Source organism: Lynx rufus, unplaced genomic scaffold, assembly GCF_022079265.1.
Source record: "Lynx rufus isolate CCGP_SWC_20201006 ecotype Redwood Valley unplaced genomic scaffold, mLynRuf1.p SCAF_7, whole genome shotgun sequence".
Lineage (NCBI taxonomy): Eukaryota > Metazoa > Chordata > Mammalia > Carnivora > Felidae > Lynx > Lynx rufus.
Genome location: NW_025814889.1, coordinates 14,250,612 through 14,269,205, shown reverse-complemented (window position 1 = coordinate 14,269,205; position 18,594 = coordinate 14,250,612). Strand labels below are relative to the sequence as shown.

Genomic DNA, 18,594 nt, shown 5'->3' with positions numbered 1-18,594 from the left:
GCCATTTTGTTTGAAAGGAGTTCAGATGGCAATGATCATTATAATGAAATTGCCCCGATTATTTAATTCTGTTTATTTATTTACTTATTTTCTGATTGTTTAACTTTAAGGACAGCATGGTGAGTGAGGTGGGGAGGAAGGAGTCTCTTCCTTAGGGACAGCTGGATGACCTTAGACAGTCATCTTTCCTTTCTAGGCAAAGAACTATAATTTTCACCTGAAAAGAAAAGTACACTATGAGCTTCATTTGAATGAAATGTTATTTTCAAATTGAGGCTATTAAACATTACTGACACCCAACTCAGACCTGCTGAGTTAGAATCTTCATTTTCTCAAAATCATCAGGGCATTGTGTACCCACAACAATCTGAGAAGCACTGCTGTGGATGGTATATAAGTTGATACTATCATAATGTGTCTTATCAGCCTAGCTCTTAAATGTAATTACAAAATTTAATCTTTCTATAGCCTGATCTACTTTTAGTCATTTATTTTTTTTTTTTTTAAATTTTTTTTTTTTCAACGTTTATTTTATTTTTGGGACAGAGAGAGACAGAGCATGAACGGGGGAGGGGCAGAGAGAGAGGGAGACACAGAATCGGAAACAGGCCCCAGGCTCTGAGCCATCAGCCCAGAGCCTGACGCGGGGCTCGAACTCACGGACCTCGAGATCGTGACCTGGCTGAAGTCGGACGCTTAACCGACTGCGCCACCCAGGCGCCCCTACTTTTAGTCATTTAAACTAGATGAATCCATTGATTAGTGATTTGCAACTCCTGAGTATGCAGAGAAGCATCACTCATGTGACTTTAAAGATAAAAACATGCTAAGACCTCACCCCAAACATCAGGATTCAGTAGGTCTGGCACTGTGCTTTAAAAGCGCCTGGGTGGCTCAGACAGTTAAGCATCCAACTTGTAATTTCGGCTCAGGTCGTAATCTCGCAGTGGGTAAGACTGAGCCCCACGGTGGGCTCTGTGTTGATGGTGTAGAGCCTGCTGGGATTCTCTCTCTCTCTCTCTCTCTCTCTCTCTCTCTCTCTCTCTCTCTGCCCCTGCCCTGTGCTCACTCTTTCTCTCAAAAAAAAACAAAACAAAAAACCCCCAAAACATTGAACGCACTGAGAATCTCTAGCATCTAGTCTGGCAGCACGGAGCAAGACCCACATTCTCCGGGGGGCGCCTGGGTGGCTCAGTCGGTTGAGCGGCCAGCTTCGGCTCCGGTCACGATCTCGCGGTCTGTGAGTTCGAGCCCCGCGTCAGGCTCTGTGCTGGCAGCTCAGAGCCTGGAGCCTGTTTCCGATTCTGTGTCTCCCTCTCTCTCTGACCCTCCCCTGTTCATGCTCTGTCTCTCCCTGTCTCAAAAATAAATAAAACGTTTATAAAAAAAATTGAAAAAACAGTTTAAAGAAAAAAAAAAACAACACACATTCTCTGGGCTTCACCCTGGCTCTGCCCACTCTAATTAAGAAACTTTCAGGAAATCACTCTGCTTCGCTGGGGCTGTTAACCATATTCACCTGAAAGCATTGTCGAGAAGGTTAATAAAATGATGTCTGAGGAGCCCAAGCATTACACCTAGAACAAGGTATTCAAATCAGTAATAGCAACCCTCCCAAAATGCCTTACCCTCTCCCCCTAGGTTGAGGAAGCCCAAACTGGAAATGTCAAAGTATTTGAGTAAACTTTGGTGGCATTTGAAAGTAAGCACTGCCACATCTTTCTTTATGTGGCTCATCTCTCTTTCCTTAGCAAGATGTCTACCATAGTTTGGATTTATGTTCAACCTAGAAGGCAGAGGCTTTGGGTTTTTAATGTAGGATGTTCTTCCGAAGAGGTTCAAAGGCTTGTTGCTCTAAGGGAGATAAATCTGGGTCCCTTTGTTTTCTCCGAGCATGTGTTTCATAAAAGAAACATATGTTACAGTCAGTCCCATCAACAGTATTGTGTCTTTCTGCACTGGCCACAGGTGACAGCCTGCTGTTCTCAACCCATCTCAAAAGATCCACAAAATCATCAGATACATGTGCTTCCCCCATCCCCACCACTCCTGTCATTGCATTTTTCAAAAGCCTTGTTATCTGGGGTGAATGATTTACCACATCATGGATATGAAGGTTATTGGGAAAACATTTCGGAATGAAGGTTCTCTGAGGTCTCGCAGATCTGCCCCACCCCACGCTCAAGGGAAATGATTTTCCTGTGGCTTGCTTTGAGAGGACTGGGCTTTGGGCTGGCTGATGTTTTCTTCTAGCAAGTTCTTCTCAAAGGTCCTTCTTATATGGAAAAGAAAGCAGCAGAAGAGAATTGCTTTAAGGCGCTAAATCAGTTGGAATGGGTAGTTGGGAATCATAATTATGAACCCCAATCCCTACTCTGCCATTGGGTAAACCTTCTTGGATACTTTTTTTGTGACGAGACTAGAGACTGGTGGCTTGTTTTCCTAGGCCCTTGTGCAGGTTGATTAGTTTGTTTGTACTTCCTTGGCAACAAGGTCATGATTCAGCCATTTTTTAGAGCCCGGTGCGAGCTTCTTTGAAGAAGAGAGCAGTCCCCATTTGCTACCTGCAGCATGTCTGTTTGTGACAAATGAACTCATGAAGCATGACTCTTGCCGTGTTCAGAGGTGAGGGAAAGGTTGCATGAGGCAAGGAATAGACTGAACACAGAGTCATTACAGTGCAGCAGAGAAAAAAACAGGATTCAGTTATTTGAACACTTTGCTTAATAATCATCTTTGGCATTTGTATGTGGTGCCACTAAAGCCAAATTCTATAATTTACATCCAGAAAGGGAATATTATTGTCTAGTAACTCCAACTGTAGTTATTAGAAACTAGTTAATGAAAATCTTTCCTTAAACCTCATACAGGGGTGCCTGGGTGGCTCAGGTCACTATCTTGCGGTTTGAGTTCAAGCCCCGCATCGGCCTCTGTGCTGACAGCTCAGAGCCTGGAGCTGGCTTTGGATTCTTTGTCTCCCTCTCGCCCTCTCCCCCGTCCATGCTCTGTCTCTCTCTCTCTCAAAAATAAACATTAGGGGCGCCTGGGTGGCGCAGTCGGTTAAGCGTCCGACTTCAGCCAGGTCACGATCTCGCGGTCCGTGAGTTCGAGCCCCGCGTCAGGCTCTGGGCGGATGGCTCGGAGCCTGTAGCCTGTTTCCGATTCTGTGTCTCCCTCTCTCTCTGCCCCTCCCCCGTTCATGCTCTGTCTCTCTCTGTCCCAAAAATAAATAAAAACGTTGAAAAAAAAAATTAAAAAAAAAAAAATAAACATTAAAAAATATTTTTAAAGAAAAAACCTCATACAGAAACTGTAAATCCATTTCATTGCTAGCACAGCTTTAGAACCTTAAAATAGAGTTATTATATTCAACAATTATTTGTGGAGTTCAAACTGCTTATCTCATAGGGGCCATTGAAATGTTAAAATGTGTGTTCAGCTGGTCCACTTTATGTTATTATTTAATTCTAAATGGCACCGTAGGTAGGGTATCTTGGTACATTTAAACCATTCTTGCGACCCCTATGAAGTATGTTTACACAAGATTTTGTGAGACATAAATACAGATGTCAACATTAATTACAGTTGCAAATGCAAGGGAGCTTTTTCCTTCTACCTTGGTATTTTGTCAAATATACAAAAACATATCATAAATGTCAATGATAAAATGTAGGCATATTAAAAAGTTATATATGGTCCTTCAACCGTAATAAAGAACAACGAGATTTATGACATGATGAACGTAAGATTAAATGTTCCCTACTTAGCATCACTTTAAGAAAGTTTAAACTCCATTTATAATTTATGGATCTCACTTCCTAAGATTGCAGATAATTATACTAAGTGAATTGTTAAAATTTTATACTATTTCTTTAAATAGCTACAGGTTCTTGATAAAGATGAATTGAAACAGTTTGTTGATTGGTTGGCACACACTTAAGTTTTTTTCACCCTAAATTTTAAGTACTTCAGTTAGTCAACATTACCCTTCTTTCTTTTATTTTTTAATGTTTTTTTTTAATTGATATTTGAGAGAGAGAGAGAGAGAGAGAGAGAGACAGAGCACGAGTGGGGGAGAGGCAGGGAGATGGAGAATCTGAAATAGGCTCCAGGCTCCAGGCTACGAGCTATCAGCACAGATCCCGACACAGGGCTCAAGCTCACGAGCAGTGAGACCATGACCTGAGCCAAAGTCAGACGCTTAACCGCTTACCCGACTGAGCCACCCAGGTGCCCCTACCCTTCTTTTGAAAGCAGCTGAAATATATAATCACTTGCATTTTTAAAGGAAACCTTTAGTCCTCAATACACCCTTTCTGCCATCGGACCACCTTCTAGATGAATGATTCTTACAAGGAGGGGCTTAGGTAATCGGGCAAATCACACCTTTGTGTGAGACTATACAGAATGTTCTAGAGCTGTGTAGTCCAGTATGGTAGCCATCAGCCACAGGTGGATAGTGAGTACCTGAGATGTAGCCACTGTGACTGAAGAAGTAAACTAGAAGTTTGACTTCATTTTAACTCATTTAAATGTAAACCTAAAAACTGTAGCAGTCTAAGATTTTTTTGTCCATTAAATGCAGCTATATTTTTTTGGTGAGACTACATTTTGCTTTTACCACTGAAAATCTGGTTTGTTGTTATATGCTGCAAATATCAAATACACACTGGATTTTGGAGACTTCGTTAAAAAAAAAAAGAAGAATTTAAAATGTCTTGTGGAGGGGCGCCTGGGTGGCTCAGTAGGTTAAGCATCTGACTTGAGCTGAGGTCATGATCTCACGGTTTGTGGGTTCGAGCCCCACGTCAAGCTCTGTGCTGACAGCTCAGAGCCAGGAGCCTGCTTCACATTCTGTGTCTCCCTCTCTCTTTGCTTGGGCTCTGTCTCTCAAAAATGAATAACGTTAAAAAAAATAAAAAATAAAAATAAATAAAATGTCTTGTGGATATTTTTATATCAACTACATGTTGACATAATAGTTTGGATATTTAGGGTTAAATAAATTATTAAAATTAATGTCTCATCTTTCTTTTTCCTTTTTCAAAAAATTCCTAAGTTACACATGTGGCTTGCATTATATTTCTGTTGGACAGCACTGATCTATTGCAGGGTTATACAAGGTTCCAGTTTGGAGCTGGTGATAATAGCTACAGAGCTCCAGAGAACATTGGGGTGTTAAATAAGTCTTATTTGAAATGAGTGAAAAATTATTACAGTAAATTAGTGTTTAGTCATGACAAACTCTGACAATTAAGACCTATTTTTCTTACTATTTATTTTCCAATGGATAATGTAAGCTTCTTGTGGGCTTATCAAAATGAGCTGCAAGATGAACATAAACAATGAGTAACAAAGCTTCAGTATTTTCCAACATTTTATTTTGTGCCAAGCTTTCCCAAACCATTCTGAAATTTCCATAGCACTGATACAGATTTAAATAAGCTTTGGTCATATAAAAGTAGTCAATTAAGTCTTTCCCTAGTAAGTTTGCCTGTGCAGTTCAAGTTTCTAATTTATACAAAGCATTGAGTTTCACGAAAGGCTGGGCTTTACCTATTTCCACCCACGGATGAAATGCCCCCATTGCCATTTATAGACATGAATATGTCACATGACTCCCTGATCAATGTGTTTTCAGAAAGACTTCTCTTTCCAAGACATGTGTGACTCTTCCAATGACGTGTTACACTTGACTCTTCATCCACCTCTTTCCAGCAACAACCGATGAGCTCTCCTGCCCTGGAAATCTGGAGAGATGCTCTGGGGCAGTGTTGTTGATTTTCCATATTTCCACTGGCCTTGGTGTAGTGACTTCTTGACTAGGCAGCGAAAAGCCTAGATAAGTTTAGGAAAACACCAGGGGCCAAGGAAGGTCTTTGCAGCTGCTCCCATTTTAGATTGAGAAGATTGGGCAGCCTCAGTGCCACATGGATGTCCTAAAGGCAGCTGGCAAGCAAAGCAGAATGCAGGCACTGGAGGAAAGTTTTTGAGTTTGTGTTCTTTTAGAACTCTTTGTCCTTTCCTCCTGGTTAATTACATATGATGATTTACAGGAAATGTACATGACATGTGTAATCTTAACGTTTAAAATACCCAGAGAAGGGGAATGGAGTGGTATTATTTTTTTAATTTTTTTTTTTAACGTTTATTTATTTTTGAGACAGAGAGAGAAAGAGCATGAATGGGGGAGGGTCAGAGAGACAGGGAGACACAGAATCTGAAACAGGCTCCAGGCTCTGAGCTGTCAGCACAGAGCCCGACGCGGGGCTCAAACTCACGGACCGTGAGATCATGACCTGAGCCAAAGTCAGACGCTTAACCAACTGGGCCACCCAGGCGCCCCATGGAGTGGTATTTTTTAAGTGAGCATAATGTTACTGGGAGAAGACTGATGACAGTTTGGGTGATGAGAATTTCAGAATTTTGGAACTGAAAAGGACAGTAGCAATCATCTGGTCTCAGACATTTTTAAGACACTACTGTCAGCATCTTTGGAAGTGAATGCAAACAAAAAGCCAATAGATTTTGTAATTGTACCTATATGCTGTTCTCTGCTTCAAGAGACTCTAGTAAGCATATCCTGTTCAATTTAATATTTTATTCATATTTTTCCATCATTGCTGCAAAAAAAAGTCTTCATATGTAGCATTATTCTTCGTAAGTGACCTCCCTACCTGTTTCTACAAAATGAGAAGTTTATTTTTTTTAATGTTTATTTATTTTTGGCAGAGAGAGAGACACAGAGCACGAGCAGGGAGCAGCAGAGAGAGAGAGGGAAACACAGAATCCAAAGCAGGCTCCAGGCTCTGAGCTGTTAGCACAGAGCCCGATTCGGGGCTTGAACTCACAGACCGCGAGATCATGACCTGAGCTGAAGTCAGTCGCTCAACTGACTGACCCATCCAGGTGCCCCAAGAATGAGAAGTTTTTTAAATAATAACATCAAAGCCTACAGTAGCCAAGAAACCCAGCAAAGTTGTTAGTAGCTCTTCTCCCAATCCATTGCTTTTTATTAAGCTAACAATATGAACAGAATAGTCTATGGACTTTCTTTCAACCCTTTCAGCTGTATTACTGTAAAGTACCTACTAGTAAATTTTGGCAATCTCTAACACATGCACCAAATATAGCCTGAAACTATGTTGTTTTCTCAGTGAAATTAGAGCTCGGGGGGAAGAAACATTTATAAGAAACCCCAGAATTGGCCGTGGCTCCAGATTTTCTCTTTCCTGGGCCACCCTAACTGGCCAGTGAATACATACATGATCCATACCATCCCTGGTAGTTTCAAAATTCTGAAATTCTCATTACCAAAACTGTTTGAGTCTGCTTCCAGTAATGTTATTTCATTTTGAAAGATCACCTCATGTCCTTCCTCCAAACACTTTAAGAGGAGGATTGAGCACTGACTTCATAGGTATTAGATGTAATTTACTAAGGGAAAAGAATATAAAGGGAAGTGATTCAGAAGTCATCAGTCCCTATCTTGCTCATGTAGCCATATACATGCAAAGGATTGTTTTAGAGTAAGTCACTTAGGCTGCAGAATCCAGGTGGCATTGTGACTGCTTTCAGTCCTTCAGTGCATCATTTCTTCACATGCCGTGTGTCCTGTCCTTAGACTGCAACAAGCAGGGCGAGGGTAATCCCATCATGGTCATGGAATTGTTGCACTTCCTGCTGATGTGCTGGATGAAATAGGGACTGTGCTGGCAATGGGCATTAACGGGCGAAGGAGGAAGGTATAAATGGTGAGGAGGTTATGGCCAGCCTTTTCCTCACTGAGAGCAGGGAGCAAGTCCCTGGCACTAGTGTGCATGTGGAATGACTAGCAGTCTCACTACTGTTGATGCCTTTGTTTGGTCTGGATATCAATGATACTTGGGACCGGAGAATTGAGAGAATTAAGTCATCAGTATGTCCGCTGCATAGGGGAAATGGACCAAGATGAAAGAGCAGTGAAAAGCCTAATAAGCTGAGAAAACCAGAGGCAGGATGCTCCAATCTAGTTAAGAAGGCAGAGGAAAGAGGTGATCATGGTCAGGGCCCAATACTTGGGTACAGGCTATGAAAACACCCATACATTTCCAGCCAAGACACATTCCAGAGCCACCAACCTTTGCTATGAGTCCATCATCTCTTGACTGGTGGGTTACAGAATTGTGACCTAGAGGTCCCAAACATGTATCAGAACTGGACCTATGATCCTTCCAAGCAACACAGTTAAAACGAGGAGCACTCTGCCTGGTTTAACTGAGGCAGTACTTACTTCTCTCTAAAACCAGATAGACCTGCCTGGATGAATAACATTTCAGATCCAAGAACATTTTCTTTTCTATTTTCTTTGGCAGAGGTGTTAGCAGCGTGACTGGGTCTCTTGGTTTTGTCTGGGGGTCTACAGCTTCTTTGCCGTCGGGGTCTCCAAAGACACATTTCCCCAGCACATGGGCAATAGGGGAGCTGCTTCTGCTCATGGGGGGAGGGGAGGGGTGGTTCACGGACACTGAGCATGCAGTCCTGCTGGGAAGGTCTCCTTTTCCTCCAAATTCCCTTGCAACAGTGGGGAATGAAATGAGTTCTAACAGCAACCGAAAACTGGATCTAGGATTGAAGGCAACCCCAATGCATCCAGACAATTAGCACTCACTTTGCTTACTTCCATAAACTCCAAGATGGCTAGTGAGGCTGTGGGCCATCATAAACACAGAAGCTAGAGATAAAGAGGTGGTGGCATTAATTAGTTGTGTGACTCACTTAGCTCCTCTGGGACTCAATCTTCTCATCAATAAAATGGCGGGGGGGGGGGGGAGTGGTGGTTATATTAGGTGATTTCTAATCTTCTTGCACATTCAACAGTCCAGTGGATCCAATTCAACTCACTTCTCAGTGAGGTTAGCCCAGTTCTGTAGAGGAATGTGTGTGGACAGACTTGGCCTTTCATAGGGTCAATGGCAGTCATTACTGCCACAAAAGGTCCAGCCCAATTTAAGGTCATTCCTTTTCACCTTGTTGGTTCTCAGTCTTGATCCACTTCAATTCCATTCCAGGGTTTCTGGGCTGTTCTAAGCCAAACACCCACCAAGTGTCTGTAATTAGATCTTCCATTCAACCTAGGAGACCTCAGAATGTGCTGTTTTTTAAGAGTTTATGTTTGAGTTCTGTAGACATTCAGATTTCCCCTAGGATGATTTCAACTATTATATGGATCTTTTCAGAACTACTCCCAGTATTGTATGGTAATTACTACTTTATTTCACCCAACAGTTTTCAAATTTGAGGTCATTTGCTTTATTTTCCATTTCAGATTAAGACATCAGTTATCTGGGCAACCCCAAATGTTTCCTTCTCAATCCCATTATGGGTAATAATACTAGCAATACTTCTTGGATTATTGGTTCTGGCCATCTTAACCTTAGCTTTATGGAAGGTAAGTTTATTTATTTTGTTTTTCTTTTTGAGTAGAGAGGCCACTGAGGGGATTTACAAGGATACACCTAGTGATTTGAAAAGACAATGCCAGAGGCACGATTTGGGGATTTTTAACAGACATAAAGGGAAAATTGTGTCTTGTTTGTCTTGGCAAATTTACCATGCCTGTGTAGCTGACATTTAAGAAGACCAAGAGTGTTTAATGCTGCTTTTATCTGGAGATTTCTTGTAAATAAATACAGAGAAAGTTAGACTTTCTTAGCTAAGACCTGTGATCTTCTTTCCAATATACTTGTGGTTAAAATGTTACTGTGAAGCCTTCTTTTTCTTGTTTAATTAATCAACATCTCAAGCTTTTTGCTGACATGGTCCCATCAGCAATTGTTTGAGATGTTTCTTTTTAAGCACCACAAATGCAATTAATATAGTAGTTAACTGATACTTGGACTCTTGGGCCAAATAGATCATGCATGTTATATGCTTGGAATTTTTTTTTTTTTTTTGATCTTGCCAATAAGTCCATCTCCATTAGGAAGGCTTAATGAATTCTTTCATGTGTTTCTGGCCTGAAAACCAACACGACTGCCAAGTTTCACAGACCTTTCCATTCCAAAAAAGAAACAGTGGCACAATTACATGACTGTAAGAGTAATTAATCTAGTCACATCTTAGTTAACCACTATTGTTGGGGTTCCCCAAAATCATAGTGTATTTTTATTTTAAAACAATATGTGGCATGCTTAAAAACTGGAGAAAACCTTGCCATGTGAGTTAAGTAACGGCTTTCCTGATCATTATCAATTGTTTGGTGCCATCCTGAGCCTACACGGTCTACTGAATTTTTTACCTTTTGAAATAGACCTTTGTGTTATTCTGTTATTTATACCATCTTTGTTTCCATAAATGACAGTGTGGCAATTGACAGAATATGGTCCTAGTCTTGCAGAAAAAAAAAAAAAAAAAAGACAACTCAATAGTTATCAACAAAACCCAATGCATTTGGCTTCTGGTGTAAGAAGCAATAAATAAGGATTGAGGTCAAGATTTCTAGGGAAAGTTAGATTCTCCTAGACCAAATACTAATTTGAAATTCAGGAGGATTAAGATTCTAGAATCACTTCTTCCCCACGTTGTTGGTTGATCTTTAGAAAGTTGCTTAGATGTTCTGGGATTTAAAGGAATGACCTTTCTAGACAAAGAATGACAATCTACTTTTCCTGTATATGCTCTGTGTTCCACAAGTACAGAGGGATGTGCAAGTTTCTCCTCTCTTTTTCCTAAATTCCACCCTGAGATAGCCTATGACACACTTCAGGAGAGAGTCCCCCTTCCCTGGCCAGCAGCAGTTAGGACTTCTGCTGGCTCCAAAAAACATGCAGAAAAGCAGAGAGGAAATCTTTGGGCCTTGTTGCTATAATCTCAGGAAAAATATACGAGGTCCCTAAGTGGATTATATAACACAGGGAAATTCTCCCACTAGCACGAACACTCTGCCTTATGCAATAAATTCATCACCGCAGGTAAAGGATCCTCGGCTTTCCCCTCCGAATTCAGAGAATTGGCCAGATAATATCCACAGAGCTTCAGTTTCTTATAGAAAATACAATAAAGTGAAAATTCTTAGAACAAGGAGTTTCACACATTCCCAGAACACCTTGATTGTATAGCCCGTTTCTCTTTTTCACAGTGCGGATTCTTTGACAGAGCAAGACCACCCCAGGATGACATGAATGACAGGGAACAACTCACAGATGAGAAAACCATTGAGACATGAAAAGCAAAAGCAAAGTTCAAGACACTCGAACACTGGTCCTGTTCAAAGCAAAGAAGGAACATAAAGGTTAAACAAAGGTTTCCCTGTACCCGCCAGCGACCTAGGAAATGGAAGGGCCCCAGAAAGATCACCTCATCTGTGCCGCACTTTGGAGAAGACGCCACGGAGCCCAGAGACCCTTCTGGGAGAGGTAACGTCCTCAACACTGTGGAAACCATTAGCCATCACGGAAGACATCTTTTGCTTTAGTCATTCTGCCTTTGGCAGACACTCTGAAATGGGCATGGGAACTCAAGTTGCTTTCCAGGTAAATCCAACTCAAGTCGCAGAGATGAACTATCGGAATTACGGTCAACTTCAGAAGGTGAACTAGGACTGAACCTTCCAACACTACTGTATCCAGCGGAATATTTGACACCTCCCTATGGAAAAGAAGAATTTCTAATGAAGTTATGGCTCAGGGAGACAAGCATATGTTGTTGGTACTGTGAAAGTACTTTTGAAACGACAAAGATAATCTTGTAACTGAGGATAACAATTTATTTATTTATTTTCCATGTCTCTGGGCAGATATCCTGGTCATCTAGAAGATTTGGACATTAAGATTTGGTTAGCTGGTTCTCAAAATCACTCACTAAATTTCCTTCTAAGGTAACCATCTGGTGCAGATAAATTCACAGAACATCTTTAGACAGCGCTAAGAAAAAGCAGACAGTTTCCCTTAATACTTAGCTGCCTGCCACCTGAAATCACTTGGATTCACACTTTCCGAGGACTCACATCTGCTTGATTTAGCTTGGCAAAAAGTTGTATTTATATTTCCTTTCATACAAAAAAAAAATGCTTTCTATTGACTTAATTAGCAATACACAGATTTCAAGGTCCTCTCACACCTGTGTGGTGTTTAAAAGTAAGGGTAAAATTTCTGAGTCCATTGATACAAAAACAGTTTTACAATATGGGTAAACATTATTTTTAATATCTATAAGGAAAAACAGAAATACTTAGCTTGCGATTAAATAACCTATTTCTCTACTATTCCTCAAATCTATATACACAGAGAAGACACATCAAGCATACATGGGAAAGAAATACAAAGTTATGCAGATGTGAGATGAACCCAGAAAATGGATTCCTAAGAATTTTATTTAGAATTTCCTATTCTAACCTTACTACTCATTTTTACCGCTAATCTTTATAATACTCAACTTCGGAAAATAACCTTTATTTAAGCTATTCTCCCATCACCTAAAATTTAACCACCACAGAAAGTTGATGTTTAAAACTCTTGTAAATAATCCATAGTCGTGTGTAATGTCATCGTTTCTGAAGTAAACTTGACCAGCCAAAGTTATATAATCTGCACAGTTTTGTAGCCTTTTTATGATCATGAAAAATTACCATGAAGAAATGCTGAACAAATTTTATATTTATGTGCAATATTTTATAGACCTACGTATCTAAAGCATGTATGTTTACACTGGCATTAGTTATTTTTTTAATTAATATCCTATTACATATAATCGAGCAAGTGGACCAAAATCCTTAGGTTTACAAAGCAGTTGGAAAAGTTGTATTCCCAGCGTCAGCAATCACACTTTATTTGAAAGATGAGCCAAACTCACAGACACTAAATTTTCTGTTGTGCCTTAGCCTGGAGGCCAGCCATTTGGCTACAGTTGCAGATCTTCCTTGGAAACCAAATGCAAGGCTCATGGAAGGATACTCTGACGCAGTTCATATTTTTCCCAGTTGTGAATTAAATCCTGTCACGGTAGCAGTTTCAAGTCTGTAAGGACAGAAGTCTGGCTCCCAGGGCATATGGCCGACTGTGGGTGAGAACCGCAGGTGCCTCAGAGAGTTTGAGGGTCCCACACCAGCCTCTGCAGGTCTTCTGTGTTAGTCCTCCAGGTAGAATTGGTTTGGCAAGGAGGTGGCTGTCTATATGTGATTGGAGGAGTGCCAAACACGTTTCTCCGCCCCCACATAACACCCTAACTCTTGTCATTATGCCTGACTTTGGGCCAACAGAGGTTAGCGCCTAAGGATTTGGGGTTCTAGAAGGACCCTGAGAAAACCCACCCATTGCCTTTTAAGTTAACATTCGTGAAGAAACTCAGAACCCCTAGGGCTACATAAATGTAGGACCCCATGAGCTGGGTCACACAGACACCCGGAGGAAAGGACAGATGCCAGGAACAAGACTAGGACCCGGAACGGAGCGAGATCTGAGGTTTCCTCACAGTCTCAGCCAAGAGTGGTCCTCTCTGCAGAGACGGACATTTGACAGAGGACCATCACACACACAGTGGCCCCCTCTGCCACCTCAGATGTGGAAGCAAATGGAGGAAAGGGGGCACCTGAGGTCAGGTGAACCCACCGGTCATCAGTTCCCGAGCAGCACCGCCGCTTAAGGAACACTCTGTCGATGCACTGAGAGTATCTGCTTCTCGCCATAACACTGCCGATCACTTTCATAATTCATGTTGTACCATGCTTCTGTTAGAGTCTATGTATATCTTAGGTATCCCTTTTGAAATTCTTACAGCTGGCTTAGAAGACGTGGAAAAAAGGGGCAAATCAAGTTTTATACACTTGGAGATTTTTATACAGTAAATAAACATGGACTCGTCACCACTGAAACCCCCACTTTTTCAACTCCTTTTTTTTCTTCTTTTATTTAAATACATGTGTAGATATCTGTGAAGATTTTCACATGCCTATTAACCTTGTCACTAATAAAATGAAAAATTAAAGACACGATGACGTACTTGTGGTCTGTTTTGCACACAATGTACAGCTTTCCCACAATAGCACAGATCAAACGTTTCTGTTTTTATGCTTTGATTTTTCATTATTATAAAGACATTTAATGTTGGAAGAAATCTGGAAGAGTGAGAATACAACATTTCTTTGGGATGATGAGAATGTTCTAAACTTAGATTGTGGTGATGTTTGCATAACTCCATGAATACGCCAAAAAATACTGAATTGTACACTTTAAATGGGTAAGTTTTATAATATGTGACTTAAATCCCAATAAAGGTATTTAAAAAACATTTTTAAGTTACTTCTAATAACTCTACCCTTATACAACTGATTACTTTTCTCTACGTTGCCTTTCAAATTTTGCCCATATAAAAATCTTGGCACCTTTTTTAAGTTTATTTATTTATTTTTGAGAGGGAGAGAAAGTGCACACAAGCTGGGGAGGGGCAGAGAGAGATGGAGAAGGAGAATCCCGAGCAGGCTCCAGACTATCAGCATGGAGCCCAATGTGGGGCTTGAACTCGTGAACCGTGAGATCATGACCTGAACCAAAATCACGAGGCAGACACTTAGCCGACTGAGCCACACAGGCTCCCCAAAATCTTAGCTGCTTTATGAAGCTCTCTTCTGTGTCCTCAGCTGCCTAATGGCATTTTACGAATCACTACCCTTTTCCTTTTGTTGGCATGACTATCCCAACTGCACTGACCCTTAATGAGAGCAGGAAACATAATCTTTTTTTTTTTTTTCAACGTTTTTATTTATTTTTGGGACAGAGAGAGACAGAGCATGAACGGGGGAGGGGCAGAGAGAGAGGGAGACACAGAATCGGAAACAGGCTCCAGGCTCTGAGCCATCAGCCCAGAGCCCGACGCGGGGCTCGAACTCACGGACCGCGAGATCGTGACCTGGCTGAAGTCGGACGCTTAACCGACTGCGCCACCCAGGCGCCCCGCAGGAAACATAATCTTTTCACCTTTGTGTCTCCAGGACCTAGGACCAACCTCTGCTATATAGTCAGTGCTCACAAACATTTCTAGAATAAATAAATAAATATACCTATGCGTATAATAATAATCACAGGGAACATGTACTTTTGTAATCTACTTCCATTACAAAGCCCCAGGGTGCACACATTATTCATAGTGTTCATACAATGTTATTTTAATAGTTACCCCAAGTTCTTTTCAATTAGTAGGCCATCTTTTGTTTAAACATCCCCCCTCTCATCAGAAATAGTTCTTCACAGATTCATTTATTAAGAATAACATTAAATTGAGGGGCACCTGGGTGGCTCAGTCGGTTAAGCGTCCAACCTCAGATCAGGTCATGATCTCACGGTTTGTGGGTTCGAACCCCACATCCGGCTCTGTGCTGACAGCTCAGCCTGCTTTGGATTCTTGGTCTCCCTCCCTCCATCCCTCCCCCACTCATGATCTGTCTCTGTCTCTCTCAAAAATAAATAAACATAAAGGCGCCTGGGTGGCTCAGTTGGTTGAGCGTCCAACTTTGGCTCAGGTCATGATCTTGCGGTTTGTGGGTTCAAGCCCCACGTCGGGCTCTGTACTGACAGCTTGGAGCCTGGAGCCTATTTTGGATTCTGTGTCTCCCTCTCTCTGCCCCTCCCCTGCTCATGCTCTGTCTCTCCCTCTCTCTCAAAAATAAATAAACATAAAAAAAGTTTAAAAAATAAAAATAAAAATAAACATTAAAAAATTTTAAGAATACCATTAAGAATAATTTTAAGAATAATTTTAATAATTAACTTTAATAATTTTAAGAATAATAAGAATAATTTTAAGAATAACTTTCATCCATGAGGCTTCTCTTGGTTACTTCAATGAATGAACTTCACATGTCTTTACTTGGTCAAAGTATAGAAGCTTTTTGTGGTTCTTGAACAGATTGCTTCTTAAGAGCACTAGATCAATTTGCATTAACCTAAATACACTGTTTCCTTCATAATTCTGTCAGTATTCTAAAATATTTTGGTAATTGTTTCCAAGAAATACTTTAATTGTATTTCACTAGAATTCAGTTATTTGATATACACATTTAATTTTGAGTTCTAATATTTATCAACCATTCAATATAGACCAATGTGCTGGCCATACCCTGTAAGACATTTAAAGACCTGCCATTTGTCTGGCCAGTATCCATGAATCCCAACAAGAAGAACCCTGCGTTCCCATGCCTTCCTTATAGCCTAAAGCAAGCTATCAGATGAATCTCTCACTTCATATTATATATCACTCACACTTCAAAGCCTACATATATATATCTAAAGGCTTATGGTGGTTTTCAAGGATGCCTGTGTATCCCAGATAAAAAAATGCAAAACCAAATCTGAGATTTGGTAATATCGGAGCTGACCATCAAAGCACCATCCCAGTACCAACTTGCCTGAGTGGGGGAAGACTTCCCGTGACACACACAGAAGGGTCTATTCTAGGCCAACTGCACCGGTTAAAGCCTACACATGTTCATAGTGAGGGAAAAAACCATCTTACCATGTCTTTTACAGAAGTAAAAGGCTTTGTAGTTGGATGTGTGCAGTGAGAACTCGCTCTTCTCAACAAATTCTGTTGATATCTTTGTCCCTTCCAGCCATTTTATATGTAGACACTTAAATGCATCAATACCTTCTCTTTTCTTAAGTTTATTTATTTATTTTGAGAGAGAAAGAGAGAGTGAACAGGGGAGAGGCAGAGAGAGAGAGAAAGAGAATCCCAAGTAAGCTCTGCACCTTGGTGAAGAGCCTGACGTGGGGCTCGAATTCACAAACCAGGAGATCATGACCTGAGCGGAAATCAAGAGTCAGATGCTTACCCAACTGAGCCACCAGGAACCCCTGCATCAGTATTTTCAAATCAGAATGTAAGGTTCTGTGACAAAGTGAAATTCCCTTCCAAGTTGCACACTTGCTCTGTGAAGTTTGCGCAGATCCTTACAGGTTATGCCTATAGAACACAGCACCCTGGCACCCCCAAGGAGATCAAAACTGTGAAAACCTAGGGGCGTGTGGGTGGCTCAGTGGGTTAAGCATCCGACTTCAGCCTAGGTCATGATCTCGCTGTTCTGAGTCTGAGCCCCACATCAGGCTCTGTGCTGATAGCTCAAAGCCCAGGGCCTGCTTCAGATTGTGTCTTCCTCCCTCTCTCTCTCTCTCTCTCTCTCTCTCGGTCCCTCCCCCATTCGTGCTCTGCCTCTGTCTCTCAAAAATTAATAAACATTGGGGCGCCTGGGTGGCGCAGTCGGTTAAGCGTCCGACTTCAGCCAGGTCACGATCTCGCGGTCCGTGAGTTCGAGCCCCGCGTCGGGCTCTGGGCTGATGGCTCAGAGCCTGGAGCCTGTTTCAGATTCTGTGTCTCCCTCTCTCTCTGCGCCTCCCCCGTTCATGCTCTGTCTCTCTCTGTCCCAAAAATAAATAAACGTTGAAAAAAAAAATTTTTTTTTAAAAATTAATAAACATTAAAAAAAAATTTTAAAAACGTGAAAACCTTTGCTTGATATCCATGAATGCTAAGATACTACCTCCCTAGGGTGTGATGTTCTTCTCCCCAAATGTAGCAGATTTTCTCCTTCAGAACTCTGATGACATTAAAAGGTTGATTTCTTTAGCATGAAAAGTTTAAAGCATTGCAACTTTAGACTCAGTTGGGAGCTGAGCAAAACCATAACCCCCCAGTGCTGCTGAAGTCAATGGCACGTTCAGAATGGCCAGCACACACATAAAGCACAACTCTGCTTGCCATGTTAAACTCTCCCCGACCCCACCCCCAAAATGCCATCTGCCTGACACACTGCCTTTTGGGATTGTTCATGAGCAAGTTCTCTGTTATTTATGATTGTTAGCCAAAACCCATATGGAAATGTAGCTTGATACGAGCGCCTCTTGACAATAAAAAGTCTTGAATTTAACTTCTTTCAGCACCATGATAGGACGCAGTGTGAATGTTCTTAGTATCTGTCTGCTGTTGCATATCTTGATTGGGCACTGTGTTGTAGAAAGAACCGAGTTATCAGCAAATTGCCCTGCTACCCAACCTGTCTTTGGATGATCTTTTAAGCAGTAACAGGGGGCCCCCTGGTTTAAAAATTTCAGATTTAACTTTCATTCACTTAATTGATTGTAGGGTCAGAGCATATGCAAGCATTTTTATTTTTCTGAGAATGTTTAATTTTTTAAAAACTCCCTATTTCTTTTCTGTGTTAGCTTCCTGAAAGGGCTGCCATAACAAAGTACCACAAACTGGGTGGCTTAAAACATCAGGAAGTTATTGTCACATATTTTTTGAAGCCAGAAATCTGAAATGAAGGTGTTTAGGGTCCATCCCAATGATCTCATTTGAGAGACCCTATCTCCAAATCCAGGCACATTCTGAGATATTGGGGGGGGGGGCTTCAACACGATGTTTTGGGAAAACACAATTCAAGTCATAATACCCTCTTGCAAAAATATCAAGACAGATAGATGACAAGGTGATAAAGCACATAGGAATTAATGATAGGCTGACGAGTTTAAAGAGGGTATCTTTGTACCTGTCTTTTGATTTCTACTCACACAGGTAATATACTAGTGTTGCCAAGTACCTAATAGATGCATAAATATTCGTTGC

At 41.2% G+C, this 18,594-nt stretch overlaps 1 protein-coding gene across 1 annotated transcript in view; it reads left to right on the top strand.

The window, feature by feature from the left end:
- ITGA8 (integrin subunit alpha 8) overlaps positions 1-11,670 on the top strand; it is a 187,140-nt gene extending 175,470 nt beyond the window's left edge. The window contains exons 29-30 of the mRNA XM_047067331.1: positions 9,308-9,430; positions 11,120-11,670. Coding sequence (XP_046923287.1) covers positions 9,308-9,430; positions 11,120-11,206 — 210 coding nt within the window. The 3' untranslated portion in view covers positions 11,207-11,670. The remainder of the gene's footprint in view (positions 1-9,307; positions 9,431-11,119) is intronic.
- The last annotated feature ends 6,924 nt before the right edge of the window (positions 11,671-18,594 follow it).